Source organism: Oncorhynchus tshawytscha, linkage group LG12, assembly GCF_018296145.1.
Source record: "Oncorhynchus tshawytscha isolate Ot180627B linkage group LG12, Otsh_v2.0, whole genome shotgun sequence".
Lineage (NCBI taxonomy): Eukaryota > Metazoa > Chordata > Actinopteri > Salmoniformes > Salmonidae > Oncorhynchus > Oncorhynchus tshawytscha.
In genome coordinates, this window is record NC_056440.1 from 45,946,603 (window position 1) to 45,969,740 (window position 23,138).

Here is a 23,138-nt window from a genome sequence, read left to right on the forward strand (position 1 = left end):
TCAGATTACAGTATATGCACGATACTGACGACATCAGCAAACTGAAGATTCCAGCATGTTTCCTTTATCAACGAATGACATTAGACCTCATAAAAGTACTGTTTGTGTTCCCTAGTATTTCAGGCTGCTCCTGTCACCATAGAGGAGCCCGGGGCGAACTCCTTTGAGGTGACACTGCCCATAGTGCGTAATGCTGGGACCATAGGGACCGTGGCTATCCAGTGGCGAGCCACGGTCAACGGCAGAGCAGCAGTAGGGGACCTCCGGCCTGTGTCAGGAGAGGTCGTCTTTGCGCCCGGGGAAACCATTAAGATGTTGAAAGTCGAGGTCCTAGCAGACGATGTGCCGGAAATTGAGGAAGTAAGAAACGCAGTCTTTTTCTTTTCTTCATCATTTCATAACTTTGTTCTTATTTTTTGGCCAAAGAAAGGATTTGTATAATTATATTTACTATATAATATAGAGGCCAATATAGTATACAGTCTGTCATTTTTCCTCTAAACGTTCTGTGCTTTTCAGATAATCAAGGTGGAATTGACTAGTGCCAATAATGGAGGCAACCTTGGAAAAGACAAAACAATCAATATTACTGTCCCAGCCAATGACAACCCGTATGGGACGGTCTACTTTGACCAGTCTGTGTATCGTGTGCAGGAACCTCTCGAGGGAATTTTTATGGCCAACATTACTGTCCGTCGAAGGTTTGTCCTTTAGTTTGAGTTCTGTCCTCTTGCAGTATCATTGCATCTTCTTACCTTGGAATTTGCACTGAATCGAGAATATTGCTGCTATTCAAACAGAATTCTTAACTAACTCTCTGTCTCTCTCTCTCTCTCTCTCCCTCTCCTTCATCACATCAGTGGTGGTCATTTTAGCCAAGTGGAGGTCCTCTACAGCACCTCAGAGATAGACATAGTGAGCATGGCCCAGACTGAGGGCCAGGACTTGCTGTTGTACTACAACCCCCCGGTGTCAGGAGTACCCTCTGGCACCCCCCGCAGGCCTGTCAATGTCAGCTCTCAGGAAGACCCCCTGGCTGCCTGTGCTGCAGTCTGCCTGAGGGAGCAGGCCTGCCAGGCCTTCTCCCTGTCTCCCCCTGGGGGCTCGTCCCCCATGGCTTCCTGCACCTGGGTGACCAGCGGGGCTGCCCAGCTCACCGCGTCCGCCCAGACCCTCACCTATGCCAAAAACACCGCCGCCGCCGCCGTTCTCTTCAGCTCGCAGGCCGTGGCGGGTAGCGACTACACCACCATGACAGCGCAGACGGCCATCTTGGAAGACGGCTCGGGTGTAGCCAACCTGACCGTTCCCATTCTGACGGACAAACTCCCAGAGATGGACGAGAGCTTCTCCATCCGCATCCTGAAGGTGGAGCTGGTCAACTTAACCGTGGCTGAGAAGAACCTGCCCTCCATAGGGCAACCAGACAAGGCAGTGGTCACGATAGGCATGAACGGGGATGCCTTTGGGGTGTTTCTCATCTACAGCCTCAGCCCTAACGCCACAGAGGATGGGATCTATCTGGAGGTGAGAGAGGAGCCACGCGTCTCAGTACCCCTGGTCATAGAGAGGAGGGGGGGAAGCCTAGGACAGGTGACAGTGGAGTGGAGGTTCGTGGGCGGAATGGCTACACCCAACACTGACTTCACCGGGACGGGGGAAACACTTGTCTTTGCCGACGGTAGGTTTAAAAGCTAGTACTGCATAATGCTTTTTGGATATGAATATTATTTTGATATACAGTATATTTGGTTCTCTCCATCCAAAGGCGATTTGAAGAAGACCATTGAGATAGTAATTACGGATGACTCGGAGCCAGAGGACAGCGAGACCCTGATGGTTGGCTTGGTGAAGACGGCGGGAGGCAGCCGGATCCTGCCCAGCTCTGACACGGTCACCATCGTCATCCTGGCCAACGACAACGTGGCGGGGGTGGTGGGCTTCCACGCAGTCTCACGCTCTGTTGTGGCCAGAGAGGGTGGGTGTAGTACAGGGGACCCTGTACGTCGCTTCAATGAAGCGAGCATCAACTGAATCACTGTGTGAATTATTTAGCTCTGCACCGAGCCAGTTTACCAAGCAGCCACTGATGACATAATGACCCCTGCCTCCCCTGATAGTAACCCCTGTCATAATGCATCAGGACGTAACTGTAGTAAGCTGAAAATTCTCTTCTTTTGAATATCATGGCTTTGTGATCACAAATTTATACGCGCGCGCTGTTTTGTAGAGGGCAACACAGCTACCATTCCTCGACCTCATCACTTCGCTCTCCGCGCGTTCGGAAACATCCAATGAATTAATGAAGGAATGCAAGGGATAGTGGGAGGAGCATGTTGCAACAGGTGGCACATGTAGTAAGTTCCAGGCACGGCTCATCGGGTATGCACGACGGAGCCCTTCCACTCTTATCTGTGGCGAATACTTACACCACTTCCTAATGGATTGATTCTTTCCGAGCCACCTACAGTAGCTAAGGGAAGACCTTCGTAAGGCTGTAATCAAAGCCTGTATCCTGGTCTACTAATCTAAAACAGCAAACTATGGGTGACATTTTGCACAAGGAATTGGCAATGAGAAATAACCTTAACTTTTCCCGTAGACAGGAAGGCATACTGTATAATCCAGTGCCAGTTACAAATACAGCTTGACGTATTACATTAAAAGGTGACTAAGGTGTGTGTGTGCGTGTTGTAGGGGAGATGCTGTCCCTGCTGGTGACCAGGACAGCTCCTGGTCTGGGGAACGCCACCGTGGACTGGGTCATCCAAGGCCCCCGCGTTGCCAGGACCTTTACACATACCTCAGGACTACTATTCTTCACCGAGGTAAACAAACTGACCGGGGTAACGCCTCGGTATGGTGTACATGCCGTGTCTAGTATTCGGTTCATTCTGTTGTATATGGTACTTGATGTTCGAGCGTCTCCTGTCACTCACACAGGGAACACTGAACGCTACCATAGTCCTCCAGCTACTTGAAGACGCAACCCCTGAGGAGAATGAAGAATATAGGGTGGCCCTGTCCAACATCCACACTTACGGTAAATCACATTCCCTGGCCTCGGCTGACCAACGTAACAACATGCACATTCCAATCTCTCCTATGTACTTGGATCTCTATTTATTTCACTTTTAGTTTGACCATGCTAGTAATTTAAGAAGCACGTTTTTTGTTGACAATGACTCTATGCAGCATGGATCAGGCATAGAGGTTGCCATAGCAAAGAGTTTTTAGTCTGTTCGACCCTGTAACCTGTAAGGCTAGGAAATGAGTGTGACTCGTGTTTGTATGGATATTATCCGTCAGTGTTCTGTTCCCCCTGTCCCCCAGGTGTTGTAGTAACGGGTCACGCAGCGCTGGACGTCCAGGGGCACGAGGCTGTGGTTACCGTGGATACCAGTGACGAGCCGTTCGGGATGCTGAGCATCGCCCCATCCTCCCTCAGCCTGAGCACAGAGGAGCGCGACGGCGTCCTCAACGTCTTCATCAACAGAGAGCTTGTGGCCTCAGGTCAGTCTGGAATAGAGATTTGGGACAAGCTAGCGGCGACAGTGTTTCCTGATCGCGTGATCAGACCAGGGAAAACTCCAGGCCTTAAGGATGAGAAAAGTTGGGACTGTACTGTACATTTTGATCTATTGTCTCAAAACAAGATTAGCCGCAAATGCCGCTATGTTAATTAATCAGATGTCACCCAGTGACTGCTATTAGTTAACTGGATCTAACGTTAAAGAAAATGTGTTTGTTAACAGCCAAGTATGTGTTGTTCTGTGTTCAGGGGCGGTGAATATCAGCTATGAGACGGTCCGAGGGTCCCTCCAGAACCTGTCCCAGGTGGAAGGGGGAGGCGGCCTGGCTGAACCAGGACAGGACTTCCTCCCTGCGTCGGGCTCAGTGATCCTGCAGGATGGACAGACTTCGGTGGCCATCCCCATCATGATACTAGACGTAAGGCCACCACCAGGGCTGGGCTCAATGCCTTTTGAATTCAGTCAATTCATCAAATAAGCTGACATTCCAATTGCTCAATGCTCCGTTTTCCTCAATGCTTCTCTATGCATTTTTAGGGGGAATTGGAATGCCAGTTTACTTGCTATATTGACTGAATTGGAATTGCAAACACGGTCATATTTCTCTCATATGGCATAATGGCTGGTGGTACTCTGGTAGGCTAAGTGTAGGATGCCTATTGAGTTTTCCTAGAATTCAAACAGTGTAAATGTAGCAGACTATATGTTATACAAATGATATACATTCTGTTTTCCAGGATGACGTCCCCGAGTTGCAGGAATTCTTCCTAGTCAACATTACATCTGCAGTACTGATCACCACCCTCTCACCTGCCCCTAAACTAGGTATGCTGTGTTTGGCATTGTCCCGAAATGGTCAACTAGGTTAATCACAAACAAAGCATTCTAAATGTGCATGGTTTTCCCACAGCGATCCTATAGGTCACTTTTAGTTCTACATGTCATTTGATGGGGTTTACAACCACTCCCCTTTTTTCTTCTGCCCTTGACTTCCTGTTATGTACTGTAAATTCCCCTTTCATGTTCAATTCTGTGTAATCTGTGTTGTATCTCTTATTTTCTCCTCTCTCTCCTTTCATTTCTCTTCTATTCCATTCTGTGTGATGAGTAGAAGTTGTATATTTTACACTGAAAGGTAACATATATTTAGTGTTTATTACAGTATAATGCTTTGCGTTGTGTAGTGTGGCATAATGGCTAATATGCGATTCATTCACTGTACATTACATTACGTTCAACGGGCACAGTTTTATCATTGATCTGCAAATATATCCAAAATGTAATTGGCACTACTGTGTCTTGTGTAATCCTAACCATAGCCCATTTTATGAATGGGTAACTTAAGGAAACAACGAGTAGACAGAATACAACACAGACTGGAGAGGCATAGGGCCCATCTGCTAGCCAGCACTCAGTGGCTACGATTCTTCTGATTGATTGATGCCTCTATGATTGAGGGGCTGTTGGGATTTGGGTCGAGCTGAAAAACACTGTGGTGAGCAGTGGGAATGCCAAACCAAACGCTTTAAATGGCCCTCGTGCTGTCTGTGCCCAGAGCGAGATATAGACAGACAGACAGACAGACAGTAAGAACATTAAAAATCAGTCAACACATACTCCAACTATCAGCTGGCTGCATGTGAAAAGTGAATGGCCCTCGTCTCCTCATCTTGTGCTCCTATTGTAGCGTCAAACAAGTGCTTCATATCCTCTGTAGATGCTCTGAACCCCGTTTTGCGATCATAGTGATCATGCTGAAGCTAATGCTAGTTTTTTTATGATATTATTACTGGAACAAGACTTTAGGACATGAGCTACCATTCCCCATTGCAATGTTGCCTTTTCTCTTCAGACACCCAGGGTTTGGTGGCAGAAATCAGCATTGGCGCCAATGATGGAATTCGAGGTGTCATTGAATGGACAAACACGAAGTGAGTGGCTCTGTGTTCAACCTCTCGTTCACAGTGATTTTCCTCCCCCTGTCCCCCCCCCTTTCTCTTTCTCTCCATTTACGAGATGCCCTCTGTTTCTAAGAGCACCTGTGGTTGTGCAGATATACCCAGAAGCACTCCCTCTACTCTACCGCATTTTCCCCTCACACGGACTGCTTGGCTGACAAAAGCCCACACTGCTCTCACCTCTTTAGTAGGATCTGTTACTCTTTCCCCTTTCATGGCTTAGTCATTTAGCAGACCATTATATCCAGAGTGACTTACAGTTGCACCCGTCTTCAGGTAGATGGGTGAGACAAGGCACATATTATAGCCATAGCAAGTAAATCCTTACTCTCTCACCTCTAGTGGCAGACAAATCTGATGTTTGTCTGTGTGTTTTCCCTTGTAGCTTCGAGGTGAATGAGACCGTGGGCGTGCTGAGCCTGGTGGCCTACAGGAGCGCAGGGACCTACGGAAACGTCTCGCTCGTCTTCTACGCTCAGAACCTGGAAGCTCAGCTGGGCCTGGACTACAACGCCACTCCATCGGTGAGGCCCGTGCCCCTAACCCACTAAACCGCTGATCAGAGTTCTTAATGAGTAGGGCCAGGAATTTTCCCTGACCATTTGTTCTGACCGGGGGAAAAACTCTGGGCCCCACCAATGAGACTAAAGGCGCCTTGTCATTGTGAGTTCACACGTTTTGTTTGTTCTTCAGACGCTCCACTTCGCTGATGGGGAGAGGCGTCAGTTTGTTGAGGTTCAGATCGTGGATGACGTCATCCCAGAGGGAGCTGAAAGGTTCCAGCTGATTTTGGCTAATCCATCGTCCGGGCTGGAGCTGGGAGACAATACCACAGGTAGGATGTTCTGGAAGCCTGTAGCATCATGCATGTTCGCTACACATGTTTTATATTGTATTTTATTGAAGGCCATTTTTTGTGTAGTCTACGTGTGTAGTCTACGTACCTATAGTTTCACAGACATTGTTGATTGGTTTCACAAGAATCGACAAGTGCCCTGGTGAAAACTGCTCTCCCTGTCTCCCCTGTCCCGTGTCTCCGTAGCCATGGTGAGCATCTTGGCCAGCGACGACGGCCATGGTGTCATTTCCTTCAACAGCAGCCAGCACTTCCTGTTGAGGGAACCCACGTCGGTGTCCGGGCTGGGGGAGAGTGTGGCCACCCTGTATGTGGTGCGTGACCCACCCCAGGGCACTTTCGGTACCGTCAGCGTCCAGTTCACCATCACAGATGCCAACAAAACGCTGGCCCTGGACGACCTCATGCCCTGGCAGGGCATTGTGGAGCTGGAGGACGGAGTCAGGTTCAAGGTGAAGGGGACCATGGACTTCAGTCAGTCTAGAAGATATACAGGAGAACTGATTGAATAGATTGAAGATATTTTGGAGGATTGAGAATAGATTGAATTGATATATAGGCAAGGGCAAGAATCTTTTTAATTTTTTCTAATTTTGACGTTCTCTGTGTTGACATTCTCTGACGTTCCTGCGTGATGTGATGTTCTAGACTCTGGAGATCTGGGCGGTTCTGGATGCTGAGCCCGAGGTGAACGAGACGTTCACGGTAACTCTGTCCAATCCAACGGGAGGGGCGCGGCTTGGAGACACACTCCAAACACTCATCACAGTGCTTCAGAACTCCGCCCCGCTGGGCCTCTTCCGCATCGCACCCTCCCTCAATAGGTGAGCATGTGATCACACACACATGCAAAGCACACAAAAGCACACATGCAAGCACAAACACATGCATGCACACACATGCACATGTAAGCACACACACACACACACACACACACACACACACACACTCACACATGTACCTCTATCTCTGCAGGACTGACAGCTCTGTGGTGGGGGAAGAGGGTGGTAGGACTGTGTTCTTGACCGTGTCCCGCAGTAACGGTCTAGAGGCAGCGGTCAGTGTGGAGTGGGAGACCCAGTCGGACACAGCCATTGCCATGGGTAAGATGGGCTAGAAACTCTGCTTCTGCACACACAGTTAATGTCATTATATCCACCCAATCCAGTGGCAATTTCTGTTTCGAGTCTGTGTCCACTTGTTTACCATGATATACAGTGATTGTACTAGTCTATTTTCAGAGGGGACTCTTCCAGTGATGGCAGTGTATCAGATCTTCCCAGAGATCCCCACCTCAGGCTGGTGTTCCCTGGCTGATGGTGCCTCTCCTCTGGTCATGAGGTTGGACATGCCCTCCCCTGGCGGCTCCACCCAGACCCATGCCACTCTGTACAGGTGGCAGGGGGTGTTGGTACCTATACAGGTAATCTAGTTCAAGTTCAGGATTTTTTTGCGGTCATAGACAGTGAAATACATGGATATGGACTAACATGAGAAAATAAACAATTTCACATCATTTAGATGAGAAGGATCTTATCAATTAGGTGGCAGAAGTAGGGTATGGGGGGGATTTGTTGTATCTTTCAGTCCTAGCGTGTGGAACAGAGAGTAGGTTGGTGCTGTCTATCACTTCTCCTCTACAGGCAGTTAACCAATCACAGAAAGAGGACTTGTAGAGAGAGATGTAATTCATCTAAACATTAGCCTATGTGTAGAGTCAAGAGATCAAAGGTCAAACTGCATCGGTGCAGTAGCTGAACTACATAGGAGGCAAAGAAGGAAGAAAGTGTAGGAGTGAACATGGGAAGGAAGACATAAACCACCAACCCATAATAGCTTTTAGGTAACGGCCTTACTTTGTGTTGCATCCACACATGCATAACTCAATGTCATGATGACTCATGATTGCAAATGTATGATGTCTCTCTCTCTCTCTCTCTGAATCTCTTGTGTTTTCAGTCGGTGATGATCCAGGACCCTAGTGTGTGTGTGGGCTTCTCTGTGAACGGCTCGTACAATGTAGCGATCACACACGGAGGCCACACTGACTCCCCCGCAGTCAACCTCAGCCTGTTCAGAGTGCAGCCGGACCACAACCTTACACTGGTGAAGCCCCTCACTTCTTTGGCTTGACGGTTGTCGATTCATTTGTGGTCCTAATGATTACGTTTTCTACCTGTTATTAAGATGACGTAAGATCCACACGGTCACCGGCCTTATGTTCCTATGATACGTTCTTTATAACAGCCACTCAATGGCAGTGGCATTATGTTGAGCATTGTATTCTTTTCACTCAAATTCAACCCTTTTCCCCCTAGGAACAAATGTTGGTTGTTGAAGCTCTTGATGTCAAACACTTCTCCGTTGAAGGAAGAGACTACTTGATTGCCTCCAGCCAGGTGAGTTTGGGGGTTAAAAGGAACATGACTTGCCATAACCTGTGAGGCATACCGGTACAGTGCTACACAGGTGTCGTAGATCATGATACCCATATGCACACCACCACATGACTATTTTTCATTCAAATCAAAAACGCCCAATGGATAGAGTCCACAACCACCTGGAGTTGATTTTCGACTAGCTAGTAGCTAACTCCTCCTGTTTCCACCAGGTGTTCGTTCGGACTGGGAGTACCTTCGTTGTCCACCAGAGCCTGGAGCTTCAGGGTGTCGTCAGTGTGTCTCTGCTCTCCCACGGGACCCGTCACTACCTGGCTGCCTGTGTGGGGAAGGAGACTGAGGACGGCTGTGTGCTGTTCCAGTGGAGTCAAGGACACTTCCAGAACCCCAGGCCTCTGCCTGTCAGCAGCAGAGCTCAACAAGTGGAGTCTCTCACCAGGGGAGCAGACACTCTCCTATTGGTCGCCACTGAAGGTGACCTCGCGTGACCTCTTCTACGAACCATGCCCTTTGCAACCGCTCCATTTGTGTTTGCGATCAACAATCTTCTATGTTGACGTCTTGCTACGGTGCCATTTTGTTCTCACTCTGAGAGGGAGCGTGTGGTGCGGAGATGCTGTACTGCAGTTGTGATGCGTAAGGCACAGTCAATGTGTCCCCGGTCTACTAAAGACAAAACATGATCTGTGTGCACAGATGGGAGGGAGTAAGGCGCCAAAAGTCCTAATGTATATTGGAGCATGTATTTATGTATGTTTTGATGAAACACCACGGACCACAATCCACATAAGTGAAGTAGGTAGGCTCTATGCTGTGAGTTTCCTGGAAGGCTCACTGTAGTAGGCCATAGGGAAACCACAGAAAGGCTCAGGGGGTGTAATTTATAGGAGTTGGGTGTGTCAGCACGGCCCATGCTTAACATAACCGCCTTGTGAAAGAATGGAGTGCTAACATAAAGCTCTGTCTGTGTGCGCGTGCGTGTGTGTGTGCGTGTGCGTGTGTGCAAGCGTGGGTGGGTGGGCGCGTTCATCCGTGTGTATGTGTGTGTTCCTATCCTCAGGTTCCTCTCCCTCCTGTGAGGTGTTTGTATGGGGACCCACGCAGGAGTTCCCTCAGCACAGCCAGTCTATCCCCCACCCTGGCCTGGGCTCTGCCCACCCCTTCACCCTGCCCTCAGGGATCAGTGAGTACACACACACACGCACGCACGCACGCACGCACACACGCACGCAATGATGTTCAACTTTCTTCACACGGGTCAACTCGGAGACCCCTAGGTGTTATCATTCAATCAATGCTATCAGAGTCACAACTGATTATGACGATCATGGTAATGGCGATTTATAATGATGACGACCTCGTTATTTCAAAGACACCTACAAATCTTTAACATTGGTAGTCTTATCAAATCAAATTGTGCTGGTCACCTACACGTGTTCAGCAGATGTTATTGTGGGTGTAACGAACTGCTTGTGCTTCTCGTTTCCGACAGTGCAGCAATATCTAACGAGTAATATCTAACAATTTCCCTGTATCCCTGTTTCCCCACTAAAGATGTCTCTCTGTTTCTCCCTCTGTGTCTCTCTCAGCCCATGTCCTGCTGGCGGGGAGAAATGGCTCAGCGCTGTACTCCTGGAGGTCTGACACCAGTCTGTTTGCCATGGTGCTCAGGTCTCCTTCAGCCTCTCACTTCCTCTCTCTACCTCTACCCTACTTCAACACCACCAAGAGCCTCATAGCAGCCACCGAGCCCTCCGGCTCAACCCTGTATGAGCTCACCACGGTCTCCAACCACTCTGACTTCATACCCAGGTACCGATGACGCCCCACTGTTCCCGTGGCAACCCATTACATTCTGACCAGAGGTATTGATCAATTCGTTGTGGTCGTCTTCTCTGACCATTGTCCGTTTGCTCTCTGCCGCCACACTCTCAGCTATGGCGAGTTGCGTTTCACACCCGGTGACCGGGAGTTGGAGATTGCGGTGAACATCATCGACGACGATGCCCCGGAGGAGGAGGAACAGTTCCGTGTGGTCCTAAGAAATCCCAAGGGAGGGGCTGAGATTGGCTTTGGTGGTCAGATGACTGTGCTTATTCCAACCAATGACGACGCCCATGGAGTCATAGGCTTTGCACAGGTACCCTCCTCTGTTGCTTAACTGTGATTCACAGTGCATTTCAAATTAGGTTTTTGTCACTTGCATTTATATATTTATACATACACAGTGGGGAGAACAAGTATTTGATACACTGTTGATTTTGCAGGTTTTCCTACTTATAAAGCATGTAGAGGTCTGTAATTTTTATCACATGTACACTTCAACTGTGAGAGACGGAATCTAATACAAAAATCCAGAAAATCACATTGTATGATTTTTAAGTAATTAATTTGCATTTTATTGCATGACATAAGTTTTCGATACATCAGAAAAGCAGAACTTAATATTTGGTACATAAACCTTTGTTTGCAATTACAGAGATCATACGTTTCCTGTAGTTCTTGACCAGGTTTGCACACACTGCAGGAGGGGTTTTGGCCCACTCCTCCATACAGACCTTCTCCAGATCCTTCAGGTTTCGGGGCTGTCGCTGGGCAATACGGACTTTCAGCTCCCTCCAAAGATTTTCTATTGGGTTCAGGTCTGGAGACTGGCTAGACCACTCCAGGACCTTGAGATGCTTCTTACGGAGCCACTCCTTAGTTGCCCTGGCAGTGTGTTACGGGTCGTTGTCATGCTGGAAGACCCAGCCACGACCCATCTTCAATGCTCTTACTGAGGGAAGGAGGTTGTTGACCAAGATCTCGCGATACATGGCCCCATCCATCTTCCCCTCAATGCAGTGCAGTCGTCCTTTCCCCTTTGCAGAAAAGCATCCCCAAAGAATGATGTTTCCACCTCCATGCTTCACGGTTGGGATGGTGTTCTTGGGGTTGTACTCATCCTTCTTCTTCCTCCAAACACGGCGAGTGGAGTTTAGACCAAAAAAATATATTTTTGTCTCATCAGACCACATGACCTTCTCCCATTCCTCCTCTGGATCATCCAGATGGTCATTGGCAAACTTTAGACAGGCCTGGACATGCGCTGGCTTGATCAGCGGGACCTTGCGTGCACTGCAGGATTTTACTCCATGACCGCGTAGTGTGTTACTAATGGTTTTCTTTGAGACTGTGGTCCCAGCTCTCTTCAGGTCATTGACCAGGTCCTGCTGTATAGTTCTGGGCTGATCCCTCACCTTCCTCATGATCATTGATGCCCCACAAAGTGAGATCTTGCATGGAGCCCCAGACCGAGGGTGATTGAGCGTCATCTTGAACTTCTTCCATTTTCTAATAATTGCACCAATAGTTGTTGCCTTCTCACCAAGCTGCTTGCCTATTGTCCTGTAGCCCATCCCAGCCCTGTGCAGGTCTACAATTTAACCCTGGTGTCCTTACACAGCTCTCTGGTCTTGGCCATTGTGGAGAGGTGGGAGTCTGTTTCATTGAGTGTGTGGACAGGTGTCTTTTATACAGGTAACGAGTTCAAACAGGTGCAGTTAATACAGGTAATGAGTGGAGAACAGGAGGGCTTCTTAAAGAAAAACTAACAGGTCTTTGAGAGCCGGAATTCTTACTGGTTGGTAGTAGGTGATCAAATACTTATGTCATGCAATGAAATGCAAATTAATTACTTAAAAATCATACAATGTGATTTTCTGGATTTTTGCTTTAGATTCCGTCTCTCATAGTTGAAGTGTACCTATGATAAAAATTACAGACTTCTGCATGCTTTGTAAGTAGGAAACACCGCCGATTTTTCAGGTTATCAAATACTTGTTCTCCCCACTGTATATGTGTTTGTATTTATTCGGTGTTCCAATACATTTGAATGGTCAAATCTACTTTATATTGCACACTGATGTTGCCTCTCTCCAGGGCTCTCTATCTGTGGAAGTAGAGGAGTTGGAGCGGAGCAACCCTATCTCTCTGAGGGTCGAGAGGAGGAGAGGGACCTTTGGCAGACTGACCGTCCACTGGGCAGCCAACGGCAGTCTGGAAGACATCTTTCCCACGTCTGGAGTGGTGAGGCTCTCTCTCGGGATTATCTCTTTCACTGTTCACTTTGAGGAAAATGTAGACATAGAGAAATAGAAGCAATACAGAACAACTATCTGATGTGAAATTTCCAATTTAGTTGATTAGTCCATTGGTTGTGAATTGACTTCCTGGATTGGCTGAGCTACAGAGGGACTGACATCATCCACCGTCAACTGTTTTCGATTTCAGGTGACGTTTTCTGAGGGCCAGATGGTGGCTACCATCTCTATGACCGTGGTAGCAGACAGCGTTCCTGAGTTGAGGGAGAGGGTCACCCTTACCCTTTTGGATGTCACCACGGTGGGCCTAGACCAGCTCTCCAGGGGGGCGCTGATTGACCCACAGAGGGCACAGGCCCTTCTCACCATCCTGCCCAACGGTTCTCCCTATGGGGTGATAGGCTGGCACCTGGATTCCCAGTACCTCCACACACAGGAGCCCCAGAGTAAGAGGCCAGCTGTTTAAAATATATATATTGACTTTAAAATATATATATATATATATATATATATGTGTATTCATGTATTTATACAAGAAAGAAATATGTGAGATTGTGTATAGTTAAGAACAATACATATGCAATTATCTTGCACATCAAGGACAACAGAATGCCATATTTGAACCATGTCCATTTTTAAAGCTTCTAAAGTGTATGGTAGGTTGTCATGAGTGGTCACAACTTGATTTGACAGGAGCTATGACATTGGTAGGACTCATTTCTACTCATTATCCAAATTGTTTCTGTCCTTGCACAAGCTGTAAGGTTTCTGTTTATTTTTTTACATTTATTTTACCTGGCAAGTCAGTTAAGAACAAATTCTTATTTTCTATGACGGCCTAGGAACAGTGGGTTAACTGCCTTGTTCAGGGGCAGAACAACAGTTCACCTTGTCAGCTCGGGGATTCGATCTTGCAACCTTTCGGTTACTAGTCCGACGCTCTAACCACTAGGCTACCTAATGTGTGTTGTCTGACGCTCCTTGTCCATGTTTGCCTCTGCTTTCACCTCAGAGAGTCCCACTAATGTCACCCTCACCATTGTGAGAGAGCAGGGAGTGTCCGGGGAGGTGGCGGTCCACTACCAGACCAGACCGGCCCTGTCCCAGCCCCCCTCCAACCAGGCCAGCACCCCACAGGACTACACATCCCGGGAGGACACCGTCATCATGAAGGAGCATGCCACCATGGCCCTCGTCACCATCACCATCCTGCCAGTAGGAAAAATAATAGAATATGACTTTTTCGACAAACAATCACCAGGTGTCCTCCTGGGACCCCTGAGGACAGTACAGTAGAATCCCCTCTACTTTCCCCTCTTTTCCTCTCCTTTTCTCTCCTCTCTTTACCTCGCCTCCCCTCTCCCACCCAAGCAGTGTGGATTTAGATTGGTTCAGCAAACAGCCGGGCTTTCTGCCTGTTCTGGATGCTTTCTGCCTACAGCTAAGACCCATACCAGGCCTAAAACCACCAGTGCTGGGCCTTTCACCAAGGAAACCCGCTACTTATCTCCCGTCACCCCAGAATAGATCCGTTCCCAGTAAATTGCAGTGCTGAGTCGCTATTTTAACCTCCACTAATGGTAACTATTATTGTGTTTTGTTGAGACTGAGAGGAGCTTAAAAACAAGGCCTTGATTTCAATGTGCCCTCAAACTGCCAGCATCTATTAAGGTGATTTATGAGAGTGAAGTTGCTTCAGAAGTGGAACAAGGACAAGCTTAGTAGTTCATTTCTGTGGGTTGGGTGTTAAAAATGGTTTCCCTTCTTCCTGATTTAGCATTTACCATGATCCCACAGTGTTGCCCAGTTCAGGTCCTCAGGGCTGTGTGTGTGTGTGTGTGTGTGTGTGTGTGTGTGTGTGTGTGTGTGTGTGTGTGTGTGTGTGTGTGTGTGTGTGTGTGTGTGTGTGTGTGTGTGTGTGTGTGTGTGTGTGTGTGTGTGTGTGTGTGTGTGTGTGTGTGTGTGTGTGCATATCCCCAGGACGAGGCTCCGGAGCTGGCTGAGAGTTTCCTGGTGAACATCACAGGCGTGGAGCTGGTGGGGCGGTTGACAGGGGCTGGCCAGCCCAGTGTGAAGAGGCCTGGCATGGAGGTGGCTGTGGTCACTATCCAGGAGAACGACGACCCACGGGGGGTCCTGCAGTTCAGCGTCTCACAGGTCAACCAGAAAAAACATCACATTACTCCCTCTGCTCATACGTTAGCAATGCTGCTGAAGTATAACACTCCCTTCCTTTCTGTAGTATCTCACAACACATTACAACAGTAACTACTGTACATGATGCTACGGTTTGGAGATTATCTGAAAACTCTATCCAAAGAAAGAATAAATACAAATAGGTATTTTAATCCTATTCAGGTGTTAATGCTTCAACTCTGTTTCGGTATCGGCTTCTTAGGAAGAGTCCGGAGGGATACTGGCCTATGAGGTGCCCCAGCCCGGGAATCTCCTCCACCTACCTGTGGTGCGATTGGCTGGCAGGACTGGGAGAGTGGTGGTGTACTGGGAGGCGCGGACAATCACTGCCAGCCTCGATGACTTCATTCCTGCTTCTGGGAATATCACCTTTCAAGATGGCCAGGTAAAGTGATTAGTTAAGTAGTTAGTTAAGTTAGGTCACCTTACTATGATCCACTTGGTCTAGATGAGCTTCTATGAAGGATAATAAGCTCATATTCCTCAGGTTAAAAAAACTCTGGTTCTATTTGCAGGGTGAAGCCTTTATTGACATCAGTATCGTGGATGACACGGAGGTGGAGTCTGCAGAGCGCTTCGGTGTGACTCTAATGCATGTGATTGGTGGAGCCAGACTGGGGGAGGGGACCTCTGTGACCGTCACCATCCCCCCCAACGATTCACCGCTGGGCCGTTTTGGCTTCCAAGAGCAGACTGTGAGATACCCAACATATTGCCCTACAGAGGATGAATACAGTTGTCTTACTCAATCAAATATAACTTTATTATAAACCATTATTATGCTAAACGAACTCATCTCCTTTCAGGTCACTATCAGCGAGCCAGCGTTCACTAGTGACCCAGCTGCCATGGCAATGCTGACAGTGTTGCGCAGTGCGGGAGGAGAGGGGGCGGTGACACTGGTGTGGCGGCTAGAGGACGCGGCCCGGGATGACCTTTCACCTCTCAACGGAACACTGGTCTTCAGTGTGGTCAGTAGGGGGTGGGGCTAGAGTGGCCAAAGGGGAAGATGGTAGTAAGTCAGTTGATGGTGTTTTGCTCTGCTTGGTAATAATTGATGCTAAATGTACAGTAGTTTGTTGAAAAGACGATCTTTCACCTCTCAATGGAACACTGGTCTTCAGTGTGGTCAGTAGGGGGTGGGGCTAGAGTGGCCAAAGGGGAAGATGGTAGTAAGTCAGTTGATGGTGTTTTGCTCTGCTTGGTAATAATTGATGCTAAATGTACAGTAGTTTGTTGAAAAGACTGATGTGAGACTTTGTGAACCTCAGACAGAGTTGAGGAAAACGTTGGTGATCCGGGCTCTGGCTGACGCTGTGTTGGAGGGAGACGAACACTTCACTGTCCAGCTCCTGGCTGCCGAGAGTGGTGCTGTCATCGACCCCATTAACGGTCAGTATCTTTGGGCTGCATCACATACAGTCTCTGGTCTATGGAGAGGAGAGGAATGCATTTTCCTCTAGAAGCTGCTCTGAGGTCAGTTTGTCATTTTCCATCCCAATGGTTACAGTTAGGATTGGGGAGAGTAAGCTGGTCCTAGATGTGCCCCTAGAGGCAACTTCTACCTGGGGTGTGTTTAAGGAGCTCCAGTGGAGGGCATTAGACTGAACTGTGTCCCCTGGGTTGGTGTGTGTCTTTAGGGGTGGCCACCATCACTATCCAGGGAGACCGTGCAGCACTGGGAATGGTGGGCATCGCTGAGGCCTCCAGGAATGTCCTGATAGGAGAACCTCAGGGAAACTATAATGGGACTGCTTTGATCAGGTACAGTTAGAGAAATTTCCTTTCGTAAGATAGCCGGGGGCAAAGTCATTAATATTCATGAGTTATGTTGGGTGATTCGTTGATCCTTCTGGGGCGTGTGATGTTACACAGATGCACTTTTACCTTTCCAGAAACTGTCTGTTGCTTGATATGATCAAGTTGACCCAACTGTATTAAAGAATAAGAAATCCATGATTAGTTGGCTAGTAGTGGCTACTTCCTGGCCAGTGAGCCAGCTAACTACATTTCAGTAATTTAGCTCGCCTCCTAAATTTAGTAGTCGGTGGAGAAACTAATTATGAGTTTAACATATTTGTCTGAAAACGAACTAGTTGCCAGTTATTGTTGTCCATGGTGTTCTAACCAGTTGGCTAATGTAGCCCATGAGCTCCCGAGTCTAGCTAGTGGCGTCGTTTGGCGTCCACAATGTTCTAACTATTAGCTAACTACAGTAGTTGGCTACTGCCTGGCATGTGTGAGCCAACATGTTAGCGACACTATACGGTGCATTCGGAAAGTATTCAGACCCCTTGACTTTTTCCACATTTTGCTACGTTACAGCCTTATTCTAAAATAATAAATACAAATTTAAAAATCCTCATCAATCTACACACAACACCCCATAATGACATGTCTGTTAAGATTTTTTTAGCAAATTTAAACAAATAAATTAAACTGAAATTTCACATTTACATAAGTATTCAGACCCTTTACTCAGTACTTTGGTGAAGCACCTTAGGCAGGGATTACAGCCTCGAGTCTTCTTAGGTATGACGCTACAAGCTTGGCTCACCTGTATTTGGGGAGTTTCTCTCATTCTTCTCTGCAGATCCTCTCAAGCTCTGTCAGGTTGGAAGGGGAGCGTTGCTGCACAGCTATTTTCAGGTCTCTCCAGAGATGTTTGATCGGGTTCAAGTCCAGGCTCTGGATGGGCCACTCAAGGACATTCAGAGACTTGTCCCGACGCAACTCCTGTGTTGTATTGGCTGTGTGCTTAGTGTCGTTGTCCTGTTGGAAGACGAACCTTCGGCCCAGTCTGAGGTCCTGAGTGCCCTGGAGCAGGTTTTCATCAAGGATCGCTGTACTTTGCTCCGTTCAACTTTCCCTCCTGACTTGTCTCCCACTCCCTGCCGCTGAAAAACATCCCCACAGCATGATTCTGCCACCACCATGCTTCCCCATAGGGATGGTGCCACATTTCCTCCAGATGTGATGCTTGGCTTTCAGGCTAAAGAGCTCAATCTTGGTATCATCAGACCAAAGAATGTTTCTAATGGTCTGATAGTCCTTTAGGTGCCTTTTGACAAACTCCAAGCGGGCTGTCATGTGCCTTTTACTGAGGAGTGGCTTTCATCTGGCCACCTTAACAATAAGGTCTGATTGGTGAAGTGCTGCAGAGATGGTTGTCCTTCTGGAAGGTTCTCCCATCTCCACAGAGGAACTCTGGAGCTCTGTCAGAGTGACCACCTGGTTCTTGGTCACCTCCCTGACCAAGGTCTTTCTCCCCCGATTTGCTCTGACATGCACTGTCAACTGTGGGACCTTATATAGACAGGTGTGTGCCTTTCCAAATCATGTCCAATACATTTTATTTACCACAGGTAGACTCCAATCAAGTTGTAGAAGGATGGTCAATGGAAACAGGATGCACCTGAGCTCAATTTCGAGTCTCATAGCAAAGGGTCTGAATACTTATGTAAATAAGGTATTGCTGTTTTTTATTTGTAATAAATGTGCAAACATTTCTAAAAACCTGTTTTATCTTTGTCATTATGGGGTATTGTGTGTAGATTGATGAGGAAAATGTTTAATTTAATCCATTTTAGAATAAAGCTGTAACGTAACAAAATGTGGATAAAGGTCAAGGGGAGTATGTGGACACCATTTCAAAGTAGTGGATTCGGCTATTTCAGCCAAACCTATTGCTGACAGGTGTAATAAAATTGAGCACAGAGCCATGCAAACTCAATAGACAAACATTGGCAGTAGAATGGCCTTACTGAAGAGCTCAGTGACTTTCAACGTGGCACCGTAATAGGATGCCACCTTTCCAACAAGTCAGTTCGGCAATTATTTTCCCTGCTAGAGCTGCCCCGGTAAACAGTAAGTGCTGTTATTGTGAAGTGGAAACGTCTAGGAGCAACAACAGCACAGCCGTGAAGTGGTAGGCCACACAAGCTCACAGGATGGGACCGCCAAGTGCTGAAGCGAGTAGCGCGTATAAATCGTCTGTCCTCGGTTGCAACACTCACTACTGAGTTCCAAACTGCCTCTGGAAGCAACGTCAGCACAAGAACTGTTCGTTGGGAGCTTCATGAAGTAGGTTTCCATGGCCGAGCAGCCACACACAAGCCTAAGGTCACCATGCGCAGTGCCAAGCGTTGGCGGAGTAGTGTAAAGCTCTCTGCCATTGGACTCTGGAGCAGTGGAAACACCTTCTTTGGAGTTATGAATCACGCTTCACCATCTGGCAGTCCGACGGACAAATCTGGGTTTGGCGGATGCCAGGAGAACGCTACCTGCCCCAATGCATAGTGCCAGCTGTAAAATTTGATGGAGGAGGAATGGGGCTCTTTTTCATTGTTTGGGCTACACGCCTTAGTTCCAGTGAAAGGAAATCTTAAAGCTACAGCATACAATGAAATTCTAAACGATTCTCTGCTTCCAACTTTGTGGTAATGCCCCCTGTGCACAAAGTGAAATCCATACAAAAATGGTTTGTCGAGATTGGTGTGTAAGAACTTGACTGGCCTGCACAGAGCCCTGACCTCAAACCAATCGAACACCTTTGGGATGAATTGGAACGCTGATTACGAGCCTGGCCTTTTCGCCCAACATCAGTTCCTGACCTCACTAATGCTCTTGTGGCTGAATGGAAGCAAGTCTCTCCAGCCATGTTCCAACATCTAGTGGAAAGCCTTCCCAGAAGAGTGGAGGCTGTTATAGCATCAAATGTAGGACCAACTCCACATTAATGCCCATGATTTTGTAATGAGATGTTCGACGAGCAGGTGTCCACATGCATCTCTTCATGTAGTGTGGCTACATTACAGTCACTAGCTATCCTTCTAAATGCGTTGGTCACTGCGTTGCTAGCTGGGCTGTTTATAAGAAAACGGCTGAGGTGACTCAAACCCTGTAGCTAGCTAACAAGCCCTCTGCGACAAAGTTAGGGTGTGGGAATATTAGTTCTGTCTTTTGATTTTAAGATAAATGTCATTGAAGTTTGTGGTTGCTACTGGTTTTAGCCTTGTCACTAATCACCACAGCTACAAGGTGAAGTTTTCGATCCAAGGGTTGTGTTTTGGTAAGGGCTCGGAGTGATATCACGTCCCAATAAGGCTCAACCAATCACCCGACGGATAATAATGACTTTGCCTCAGTTACACACACATATTATTGCCAAGGGGGAAGTCTCTTTGTAAAGCACATTTCCCATGGTACAGAATATTGCTGTTGTGCTTTTGAGAAAAGCGTACTCTTATTTTGCCTGATAAGAGGTCAATGAAATATATGTTGCAATGATGAAATTCTGTGTATGTGTGTGCGTGTGTATGTGCGTGTGTGTGTTGTAGCCTGGTACGAGGCCCAGGCATCTTCGGAGAGATCCAGGTCTACTGGAACATCACTCCTGCTGTGGCCTCTGAGTTTGAGGAGCTGTCTGGCGTGGTGACCATGCGAGACAGACAGTCTGCAGCCACCATCCGCCTTAAGGTATTGACAACCGCATTTAACACAGATGCTGTCTGTCTTTGACTATGGGATGATATTCATCACGATGATCTTGTCTTAACATGCAGTATCTTATCATACCTCATCCTATTATGAAGTGAAAATGAATGCAAAATGAATCATTCCCAATGCTACTGTGGAACGGAATACTAGTGGGAAGTGATGTAGCCTATCGGCCATTCATTTCAAATGGTATCCTGATGTGGATGTTGGGGACAGAGGCTGAAGGTAGTGGTGTTTGTTGATGTTGTTGTTTCAGGCGCTGGATGATGACATGGCGGAGGAGCGGCGTGTGTACCAGCTGACCTTGACCTCAGTCACACCAGGGGCGGAGATCAGCCCCTCGGGCCAGCGGGCCACAGTCACCATGGCAGCTAGTGACCTCCCCTACGGCTTGTTCTCCTTCCACCAGGGCCTCGTCGGGGCCTCTGAGGAGGAGGGCAAGGTGAGAGAGCCAGGGCAGTCCCGGGCCATGATCAAAAACATCCACAGTGTTGAAATGCATTTGAGGACGTCTACATTATTATTGCTGCCCTATCAGAGCCTGAGAAAAGTCTGACCTGCCCTATCCGAGGGAGGGTGGTTAAGGGAGGGAGAGATTAGGGAGGGTGGTTAAGGGAGTGGCATGAAAGTCATTCAGCTTATGATGCAGCCATGACAAATTGCCATTCAGTTGATGATATGGCCGCCTGCTTTTTCCCCTACCCCCCACCCTCCTCTCCCTTCTCTTCTCCGTCAGGTCAATGTGACAGTGGTGCGTTCCATGGGCACGTTTGGGAGTGTGTGGGTGACCTACCAGACAGCAAGCAGTGTAGCAGTCAGTGGAGTGGACTTCACTGAAGCCTCGGGGCGCCTGCTTTTCAGCCCAGGCAAGACCACGTGTGGTGTCACATTGAGTATCCATGACGACGACCTCCCAGAGGGGCCTGAGGAGTTCTACCTCAACATCGTCACAGTAGAGCTCCTCAATGACAGGTAGGTGGATCCTAGACACTAATCTAGAGTCAGTTCTTTGTTTTCTCCCCCCCAGTTAAGATTAGAAGTGTTGGGGAGGGAAAGCTGATCCTAGATCTGTTCCTAAGGGCAACTTCTACCGTGAGCTGCTGGTGTGCGGTTTTGGGGTGTGAGTGGGAGGAGAATCTCAACCTTGGTCAATGATTTAAGGACCTCTGTCACCCTCCTGTGATCAGTGCTGTGAACTTCACTGTAAGAGTGGAAGGTATTGGTCTCTGGGGTGGCAGTGGTGTGAGCAGTGGTGTAACGGAGGGTAAAGGCATGTAAACACTGTCTACCTACCTTTTGCAGAAAAATGCATGGAAAGTTTAGAGAGTGTTACTTTATTCACTGCGAACTGCATTCAGCGTTAACCCACTTGTTTTTTTTTGACTGGGTGTGAGGTGGGGTGGTGTTGTCTCTGACCTCTGTCGCTACTCCTGTGGTCAGTCCTGTGGAATTCAGCGTGATGGAGCACGGCCTGCAGCGAGACCAGCCTCCAGCCATCGGCAACATCTCGTCCATCATGATCGTCATCCAGAAGAGTGACAACGCTGAGGGTATTCTGGAGTTCCTCCCGGACTCTGTCAACATCACAGGTCAGTCTCTAAGCCCCTAACACGTTGACACTCTTCAACATAGCTATTACGAACATAAGGCATCACTTTAAGAAATCTCATCCTGTTAATATCCCATGGATATGCATAATATAGGCATTTTGAGAGTGGTGATTGGATGAATGCAATATGTAAGGAGTACTGCAGTACATGCAGTATTACATTTGACTTAAATGACTGAATTCAGGAAGGTGAGCTTATGTCAAATGTTCAAGATTTTATTTTTATCAAATATTTTATTTTTTTAAAGCCAGACTCAGAGCTTCAAAATGGTATATATTACACTGCAGGTGGGGGAAACATGGGAAAGTTATGTTATGCTTCTTTGAGACACTTGTTATTCCACTTTGGAGACAAGTAGGAGAAAAAAATGATGTTCACACCCTCTTAAGCGTTAGCCACACCCGTCTCTTTAATAATTCAAATGTAGAAACATGAGTCAACATGGATTGTCCTTCAGAAAGTAGTCTCCCTATTATTCCACTCCATTATCTCAGCCAATCATGGATCCTGCCTTTCTCCCTAAAGCTCAAAGCTTTCTTCTTGGCTATAGGCTCATAATTATTTTGTTTTCTTCATATTTACCAGTGGAGGTTCCACAGAGGAGGAAGGGTTGGACCATCCTCCTCAGTGAAATTCATAAAAATATTGAAACATTTCAAAAGTGATCCTTTTTAGATCAAACTATACTAAATATATTCCATGTCACCAAATAATTGATTGCAACACACTGTTTTGCAATGAAGGTCTACAGTAGCCTCAACAGCACTTTGTAGGGTAGCACCATGGTGTAGCCGGAGGAAAGCTAGCTTCTGTCCTCCTCTGGGTACATTGACTTCAATACAGACCTAGGAGGCTCTTTGTTCTCACCCCCTTCCATAGACTTACACAGTAATTATGACAACTTCCTGTGGACGTGAACTGCATGAACTGACATGTCCGCCCAATCAAAGGATCAGAGAATGAATCTAGTACTGAAAGCATAAGCTACAGCTAGCTAGCACTGCA

At 47.5% G+C, this 23,138-nt stretch overlaps 1 protein-coding gene across 1 annotated transcript in view; it reads left to right on the top strand.

The window, feature by feature from the left end:
- adgrv1 (adhesion G protein-coupled receptor V1) overlaps window positions 1-23,138 on the top strand; it is a 196,204-nt gene that overhangs the window by 63,244 nt on the left and 109,822 nt on the right. Inside the window, exons 31-65 of the mRNA XM_042330702.1 lie at window positions 116-360; window positions 520-701; window positions 861-1,681; window positions 1,769-1,978; window positions 2,698-2,828; window positions 2,944-3,043; window positions 3,334-3,513; window positions 3,782-3,951; window positions 4,271-4,358; window positions 5,386-5,464; window positions 5,877-6,015; window positions 6,185-6,326; window positions 6,534-6,799; window positions 6,996-7,171; window positions 7,323-7,450; window positions 7,589-7,770; window positions 8,307-8,453; window positions 8,666-8,746; window positions 8,959-9,220; window positions 9,807-9,929; window positions 10,336-10,558; window positions 10,682-10,886; window positions 12,668-12,814; window positions 13,019-13,274; window positions 13,841-14,043; window positions 14,809-14,985; window positions 15,227-15,409; window positions 15,540-15,719; window positions 15,831-15,995; window positions 16,296-16,416; window positions 16,665-16,788; window positions 20,364-20,502; window positions 20,780-20,965; window positions 21,260-21,495; window positions 21,964-22,112. Coding sequence (XP_042186636.1) covers window positions 116-360; window positions 520-701; window positions 861-1,681; window positions 1,769-1,978; window positions 2,698-2,828; window positions 2,944-3,043; window positions 3,334-3,513; window positions 3,782-3,951; window positions 4,271-4,358; window positions 5,386-5,464; window positions 5,877-6,015; window positions 6,185-6,326; window positions 6,534-6,799; window positions 6,996-7,171; window positions 7,323-7,450; window positions 7,589-7,770; window positions 8,307-8,453; window positions 8,666-8,746; window positions 8,959-9,220; window positions 9,807-9,929; window positions 10,336-10,558; window positions 10,682-10,886; window positions 12,668-12,814; window positions 13,019-13,274; window positions 13,841-14,043; window positions 14,809-14,985; window positions 15,227-15,409; window positions 15,540-15,719; window positions 15,831-15,995; window positions 16,296-16,416; window positions 16,665-16,788; window positions 20,364-20,502; window positions 20,780-20,965; window positions 21,260-21,495; window positions 21,964-22,112 — 6,546 coding nt within the window. The remainder of the gene's footprint in view (window positions 1-115; window positions 361-519; window positions 702-860; window positions 1,682-1,768; window positions 1,979-2,697; window positions 2,829-2,943; window positions 3,044-3,333; window positions 3,514-3,781; window positions 3,952-4,270; window positions 4,359-5,385; window positions 5,465-5,876; window positions 6,016-6,184; window positions 6,327-6,533; window positions 6,800-6,995; window positions 7,172-7,322; window positions 7,451-7,588; window positions 7,771-8,306; window positions 8,454-8,665; window positions 8,747-8,958; window positions 9,221-9,806; window positions 9,930-10,335; window positions 10,559-10,681; window positions 10,887-12,667; window positions 12,815-13,018; window positions 13,275-13,840; window positions 14,044-14,808; window positions 14,986-15,226; window positions 15,410-15,539; window positions 15,720-15,830; window positions 15,996-16,295; window positions 16,417-16,664; window positions 16,789-20,363; window positions 20,503-20,779; window positions 20,966-21,259; window positions 21,496-21,963; window positions 22,113-23,138) is intronic.